The sequence below is a fragment of the Dipodomys ordii genome, unplaced genomic scaffold (assembly GCF_000151885.1).
Source record: "Dipodomys ordii isolate 6190 unplaced genomic scaffold, Dord_2.0 Scaffold95, whole genome shotgun sequence".
NCBI classification, from domain to species: domain Eukaryota; kingdom Metazoa; phylum Chordata; class Mammalia; order Rodentia; family Heteromyidae; genus Dipodomys; species Dipodomys ordii.
Window position 1 is genome coordinate 2,666,680 of NW_012267311.1, and position 7,907 is coordinate 2,674,586.

A 7,907-nucleotide genomic window follows, 5' to 3' on the forward strand; every position below is an offset into this window, starting at 1 on the left:
AGGGAGGGAGGGAGGGAGGGAGGGAGGGAGGGAGGGAGGGATCCCACCCACCCTAGACTACCTGCCCACTTACCATCATGACATATGTGCTCATGAACTCTGCCAGGAACTCTCGCACCAACTCCTTCCGCAATACTGCTTTTATCCTTGCTAGTATAGGCCCAGAGTTCATCATGGAGCTGTGGGTGGGTGTGAAGCAGCCGCAGTCCAAGCCCATGACAGAAAGAAGACTCAAGTCAGCCTCCTGCTCATGGGTTCTTCAGCTCATAGTTGAGTTAATGAGTAACCCTGAAGCCTTTCTACCTATGCCTTCTCCAGCCCAGGACAGTCAGGACAGCTGGGACTGGAGGCATCCAGCACCACAGGGACATGGAGGGGAACTGGGGAAGATGACTCATCCAGGCTCTTTCTTCTAGCCAGGCCTGAACAAGTGGCACAGTTGAATATGTCATTGGCAGCCAGGTGCCAGAGGCTCACTCACACCTGTAAATCCTAGCTACTAAGGAGGCTGAGATCTGAGGATCAAGCTGCAAAGACAGCCTGGGCAGGAAAGTCTATGAAACTCTTAGCTCCAGTTAACCACCAGAAAGTCGGAAGTGGAGCTGTGGCTCAAGTAGTAGAGTATCAGCCTTGAGCAAAAAAAGTGAAGAGACAGTTCCCAGACCTTGAGTTCAGACCCCAGTACTGGCACACACACATGCATACACACACACACACACACACACACACACACACACACTATAGGGAATGATGAGTTGCTGGAGAAAGTCGGCTGAAGAGTTGTCTATCTGCAGGAGACAGAGATTGGGGTCACAGGTCAGGGCCGGCACTAGTAAATCAACCTAATAACTGCATAAATTAAAGACTGATTGTGGACTCTAAGCAGCACTGAGTCCTGAAAATATATATATATATACATACATACATACATGCATACATGCATACATACATGCACACATGTATCAGCTTCTGAAGATGAGGGAGTCAGCAAAACACACCAGCTCTGCACCATGTGGGCATAAAAGGACAATTTTGAGTAACTGAATGCAGGAGTGAATAAGTGAGTGAGAAAGGGAAGAAAGGACCTTTCTTCATGGTTTATCCTCAGTGCTTAATACAGGGAAGATGTGCAATAAATATTGGTTGGATAAGAACTGGAGAATCCGTTTCTTACAATCAACTACGTCCCAAAGCTTCCCATAGTACCCAACACTTAACAAGTATTTGTTTAATGAATGCTTAGTTGGATAGACAGATGAAAAGATGAGTTTCAGGCCCCAACATCTGTGTGGAAGGAAGTCTGAGACTGAAGTTTGGGGAAGGTTCTCGGATCTGGGATCTGGAGGATTAAGAGGAAGAAGAGGGTTGGGTGCTGGTGTCTCACTCCTGTAATTCTACTTGCTCAAGAGGCTGAGACGGGCACTGGTGGCTCACACCTGTAATCCTAGCTACTCAGGAGGCTGAGATCTGAGGATCATTGTTCAAAGTCAGCCCAGGCAGGAAAGTCCGAGAGACTCTTATCTCCAATAAACCACTAGAAAACCGGAAGTGGCGCTGTGGCTCAAACGGTAGAGCACTCTCCTTGAGCTGAAAAGCTGAGGGACAGCGCCCAAGCCCAGAGTTCAAGCCCCACGACCAACAAAAAAAGGGGGGGGGCTGATATCTGAGGATTGATGTTTGAAGCCAGCCCAGGCAGAAAAGTCCCTGAGACTCTTTTTTTTTTTTTTTTTTATTTTGGCCAGTCCTGGGGCTTGAATTCAGGACTTGAGTACTATTCCTGAGTTTCTTTTTGCTTAAGGTTAACACTTCTACCTCTTGAGCCACAGCACCTCTTCTGGCCTTTTCTGTTTATGTGGTGCTGAGGAATTGAACTTCATGCATGCTAGGCAAGTACTCTACCACTAAGCCACATTCCTAGACCCCTGAGTCTCTTATCTAACTAACCCAAGAAGCCAGAAGTGGAGCTGGGGATCAAATGATAGAGCACCAGCATTGAGCAAAATAGCCAAGCAAGAGCATGAGACCCTGTGTTCAAACACCAGCAACACCACCCAAAAAAAAAAAAGAAGAAGAAAACAAATGGTAGCTCAATCAGATAGAAACAATGACAGGAAATTTACATGTTCTAGATATTTTAGGATATTGGCCACTCGGTAGGTGTGAGGTTAAGGAAAGAAAAACATCAAGGATGTGGTCTTGACTTCTGGCTTGAACTTGGAGGAGGAGACCCCTGACCAAGCAGAGACCATAGGAAGAGGAGTAGGTTTGGGGGAAGTGTAGAAATCTGTTTTCAACTGAAATCTGGGCTACCGGTGGGTCTCTGGAAGCCCAGGTGGGAGATGTGGGCTAGAGACAGAAATGTCAGCCATACACAGTGGAATCTACTTGTTCTCCACACCCACAAGGGCACAAACAGATACTCTAGCTCACGTGGTACTGGCAGCACTTGCATAAGCAAGGACAGTCACTTGTTAGAAGATAATTAAGTCCTATGGGAAAATATAAGGCAGAGAAAAGGAACTGAGGGCATGGAGTTTGATTTCAAGTGGGGCGGTCATAAGCCTTGCAGGGATGGTAGCTTTTGAACAAACATGGAGGAGATAAAAGGAATAATGCAGAAGAGCACTTCAAGCAAAAAGAAGTCGATGCAGAACTCCACATGTGTACAGAAAGTAAAGGAAGTTGTTGTGATTGGAGCAGGGAGAGCGAGGCTTAGGATGAGGTCCAGAGAAGTAAAAGGGAGCAGATAGGGAGAGTCTTGGCCAGTACAAGGACTTTGGCTCATGCTTTTGCCCCAAAGAGAGTTATGCCTGAGAAGCTGAGGGGTGATGAGTTCAGTTCAGCTGAGTACCACCTATAGAGGGACAATCAAAATCCAATGGCCAGGGGCTGGGAAGGTGGCTCAGTGGTAGAGCGCTTGACTTACATTCCTGAGACCCTGGGTTCGATTCCTCAGCACCACATAAGCAAAAAGAAAAAAGCCAGAAGTGGCGTTGTGGCTCAAGTGGTAGGGCACTAGCCTTGAGCTGAAGAGCTGAGGGACAGCGCCCAGGCCCAGAGTTCAGGCCCCATGAACAGAACCAAAAAAAAAAAAAAAATCCATTGGCCAACCCCAGATCCCCATCCAGGTCTTTCAAAGTCCCTCTTACCCCGGGCCGAGTTTCAGCTGCATTATGGGGCATGAGAGACAGGTAGGAGGGATCCTTCCTCTGGGGCCCAGTAAGCTACTAAGTGGATGAAAAGGAGGGGGTTTAGGAGAACAGTTTCTGCCAGAGAGAGACTGAGTCAGGGATAAGGTAGGCTGGGCCAAGAGTGGGCAGGGGAAGGAATAGAAGTTGGGTTGCTTACCGTCTCTGCCTGTCCATCCAAGCCATATTTGGTCTTTCAGGTTTCTAAATGCTGTGGAATCACAGAGAGGTGAAATAGGAATGGGGGATACAGAACTTGACCCATATGTCAGCTCCCCCACTCCCTCCCGCCCCGTTTGCATGGGAGAAGACACTAGACACACAGTTCTGCTAGCTGGAAAGGGAGAAATGGGGTGGGTTAGGTGTGTCTCAGCCAATGAGGACAGGTCCTGGAGTCCCACCCTCTATTCCCATATTGGCCTCTGGAAGCCAGACCCCTGGGCCAGGTCCTTCAGAGGTCCTGTTCGCCTTTCCCAAGTCTTTCCAAGCACAAAACCCAATCACCAAAATCTGTCTCTAGTCTGACCCATCTCTGACCTACTTTTTTTTTTTTTGCCTTGGACCAGTGGAGTTGGTCCTTGGCTCCTTCTTCCTCCCATCCCCAGTCCCTGCTGACAACCTGGCCCAATACATCCTCCCAGCCTCTGCTGCCCCCAGCTTCTCTGGTCCTGCCAGCTGCCACCTTACAGGTAAAGAAACAAAGGCTAGCATAGAAAGCCAAGCCTTCCACTCCCAGCTGGGGCTTCTTTCCCAAATAACTCCACCATCACCTCCAACCCATACAGTAGTCTCCAGGTTTGGAAGTTCCTAAAGTGCCCACCCTGCCCCAAGCAGCTTGGAGCCCCACTCACGCTGCTGACACACCTCAGCCTCTGCCTTAGGAGTTCCTTGATTAAAGCAAGCTTGATCTCATTCCTCCATGTGTGGCCCAGGCTCCACACTGCACCCACAGCTGAGCCTCTGCTATCTTGGTGACCTCAGCCTGGAGCCTGCCTCTCAGCCCTCCCCAGCATGAGTCCAAGGCTATGTCCACTCCTCCAGGGGAGAGGTCAGTAGGGAAGAGGTTTGGCCTGTGCTACTTGAGCCACATCCAGACACACGGCCCAAAATAGAATCTCTCCTCCGGCCAGTAGCGTCGTAGTGACTGAATTCTAAAGCAGCCCTAGTGAGGCCAGAGATGAGGTCCAGGTGGGCTCTCTGAGCTTCAGTCCCAGAGGAAAGCCACATTTTGGGCCCTACTTTGGAGCCAGAGCCTGAGGTAGCAGAGGCTACCCATGGGGAAAGCCAAGAAGAATAGAAACTATGAGTGGAAATTTCTGGAAATCACAAGCAAACAGAAGGATATAGAAGACCTCAGGGAGCCTTCATTCTCATCTGAGATAAGGGACTGCGCCCCTGGTCCCCCCAGCCTGTTCCTATGGGGCCCCTACCTGAGGTCAGAAAGAAGAAACATGGGTCTAGCTCTCAGGAAAATGCCTCCCTTGAGAAAGGCAAGCCTCCATTAAGGAACCAAAGCTGGCCCCATGTGGGGTTCAGGCTGAAGGCTGGGGAGCTAAATAAATGAGGTGGGGCCAAGAGGGAAACCGAGAACCATGGGAAGTCCAAGTCCTTCAGATTCAGGGCCTGGCTGGGTCTGAAAGGACAAGGCAGAGATTGGGGACTTGAGCAGGTGACATCGTGCTGACACGAGAGGGAGTCATTGCCAATCTTTCAATGCTGCAGACATCTGCGAGTGGAGTGCTGGGCGATGAACAGTAAGTCTGAAGAGTTCACGAAGCCAACAGTGTACATGGTAGAGGATTTGGTTACTCAAAGCACAGGTGTGAGAATGAAATATTCCTCTAGAGGGTGCCAAAGACCAGGCCAGGTCTGGAATCTGCATGGCTGCAGTTTCCATTCTGAACACACCCAGTTGTTTGCCCAGGAGCTTACTACAGGGAGTAGCAGCAGTAGGCTAGGGTGCAAAGGCTTCCTAGTCAGGAACCAACTCTTGCTGCAACTCCAGAGGCCTTGCTCCTCTATGCATATCCTCAGTGGATTCAGGATGGTGGGTGTGCTTCTTCAGGGAGAGGTAAATCCATGGAAGAGGAGGACTTGCCCTTATACTGTCCTTCATGTGCTGTCTATGCTTTCAGGGTCATGGGTGAAGTAAGGTCAAAGAGAACTGGAAAAAAAATTTAAAAATTGTTTTTAAAAGAGATGGAAGAAATGGACACTGGTGGTTCACACCTGTAGTTCTAGCTACTCAGGAGGCTGAGATCTGAGGATCTCTGTTTGAAGCCAGTCTAGGCAGGAAAGTCCATGAGACTCTTATCTCTAATAAACTATTCAGAAAAAGCCAGAAGTGGAACTGTCAGCGCCACTTCTGTGGCACTATGGTAGAGCGATACCCTTGAGCACAAAACGGTTCAGAGACAGTGCACAGGTGAGTTCAAGCCCCAGGATGAGCAGAGCAGGTGAGGGGTAGAAGTGTGGCTGAAAGAAATGCTGAGTTCAAACACCAGTACTGCCAAAAAAAAGAGCACTGGGGGGAAAGGACTGTAATATCAGATATTTGGGAGATAGAGATAGGAGGAATGAGGTTGGAGGTCAGCCCAGGCCAGAGAAAGAAAGAAAAAGAAGAAAGAAAAGAAAAAGAAAGAGAGAAAGAAAGAAAGAAGAGAAAATTTGCATGAGGTTGTGAAAGTCTAACCTCCTTTTCTGGGAATGGAGAGACAGAGAGCTAGAGAAGTGGTTTATTTTATTTTTGTCTGATTCTGACATTATCTTTTTTTTTTTTTTTTGCCAGTTCTGGAGCTTGAACTCAGGGCTTGGGCACTGTCCCTGAGCTTCTTTTTTTTGGGGGGGGGTGTCTAGTCATGGGGCCTGAACTCTGGGCCTGGGCGCTGTCCCTCAGATCTTCAGCTCAAGGCTAGCGCTCTACCCCTTGAGCCACAGCGCCACTTCTGGATTTTTTTTTCGTTTTGCTTATGTGGTGCTGGGGAATCAAACCCAGGGCCTCATGCATGCAAGGCAAGCACTCTACCACTGAGCCACCTTCCCAGACCCCTGAGCTTCTTTTGCTCAAGATTAGCACTCTACCACTTGAGTCACAGTGCCATTTCCAGCTTTTTTCTGTGTATGTGGTACTGAAGAATGGGACCCAGGGCTTCATGCATGCTAGGCAAGCACTCTACCACTAAGCCATATTCCCAGCCCCTCTGACTTCATCTTGAGGGCCAAGTAGCTTCCAAAATATTCTAAGCAAGGAGTAGCATAAAGTCTCTTATTCAGTGTGCCCAAGGCTTTGGGCATCTAGTAGTCAAGGGTGGATTTGTGGCCTGGGTACTGGAGGAACGCTCAGCTGGAGAAGGAACAGGAGCCATTAGCTCCACCATCTGCAGTACCTGAAATTCATGTTGAATTGGATATATACTAGAGAGATAGATAGATAGGTAGACAGACAGACGGACGGACAGACAGACAGACAGACAGACAGACAGACAGACAGACAGACAGACAGACAGATAGATAGATAGATAGATAGATAGATAGATAGATAGATAGATAGATAGATAGATAGATAGATAGATAGAGTGTACACTGAACCAGAACTTGAATTCAGGACCTTGCATTCTCACTCAGCTTGCTTGCTCATGGCTGGTGCTGGTCAGTTTATTGTAGATAAAGTCTCATTAATTGGTTTGGGCTGGCTTTTAACTGTGATCCTCTAGGTCTCAGCCTCCTAGTCAGCAAGGATTACAAGTGTGAGCCACCGGCTTCCCATCTATGATTTTACTTGTGAAGTCTGGCAACCATCTGCGCTGAGTGACACCCGCTGTGAGGGCTGCACCGACCTCCCTGGGCATCACATTCACTGTCCACGCTCAGCTCAGTCCCTGCCTCAGCCTCCATTTCCCCATCTGTGAAGCAGCATTGGAGGATATGAGGTCCTTTTACCCAGATATTTCCGCCATCCAGAGAACCCCCCGCCCCCCGCCACCAACAAAACAGTGTGTGAAGCAGTAGCAGATCGTTAAGTCAGAAACTCATTTGATGGGAATGATAAATTGGTTGCAAATGAATTGGTAGGATTGGTGCCCTACAGGGCCACTTTGTAGACTTGGATGTATCCTTAAGCATTTGGTCCCTTTTTTAGAAACTGTTGTTTTCTATTTTTGTCTTCTGTGCAACTATGTCTTCCACTGAAAGTTTGGAAATCACCCAACGCCCATTGACCTCTCACTTATTACTACACTAAAAATCACAACGAGAGCTGGTGATTGGGGACATTAATATTTACCTACCTGAAAAAATGAATGTTTATAAATGCATTAGCCAAGCTAATTGAGAAGACACAACTGTTTATCACTGAACTGGAAGTGTTTTGTTCTTTGTTGTTTTTTTGAACTCTGGGTCTCAGGCACTGTCTCTGAGCTCTTAAACTCAAAGTAAGCTCTCTACCACTTGAGCCACAGCGCCACCTCCAGTTTTCTGGTGGTTTATTGGAGATAAAAGTCTCATGGACTTTCCTGCCCAGTCTGGCTTTGAACCACGATCCTCAGATCTCAGCCTCCTGAGTAGCTAAGATTGCAGGGGTGAGCCACCAGCACCCAGCTTGGTTTGCTTGGGTTTTTCTTTTTTTAAGAGAATATGTTAAATTTTAAATAGCAGATTCTTTTTTTTTTTTTTTGGTCCAGTCGTGGGGCCTGAACTCTGGGCCTGGGCGCTGTCCCTCAG

General features: G+C 48.1%; 1 protein-coding gene across 2 annotated transcripts in view; it reads right to left on the reverse strand.

Moving 5' to 3' along the window:
• Positions 1-7,907, reverse strand: part of Aqp7 (aquaporin 7) — a 26,036-nt gene that overhangs the window by 9,017 nt on the left and 9,112 nt on the right. The window contains exons 2-4 of one of the 2 annotated variants that reach the window (XM_013026562.1): positions 4,619-5,352; positions 3,349-3,399; positions 74-179 (exon numbers count right to left, since the gene is read on the reverse strand). In XM_013026562.1, the coding sequence (XP_012882016.1) occupies positions 74-179; positions 3,349-3,374 (132 nt within the window). In that variant the 5' untranslated portion in view covers positions 3,375-3,399; positions 4,619-5,352. Of the gene's footprint in view, positions 1-73; positions 433-3,348; positions 3,400-4,618; positions 5,353-7,907 lie in introns of those variants that run through there. The other variant, XM_013026561.1, reaches the window with a different exon arrangement.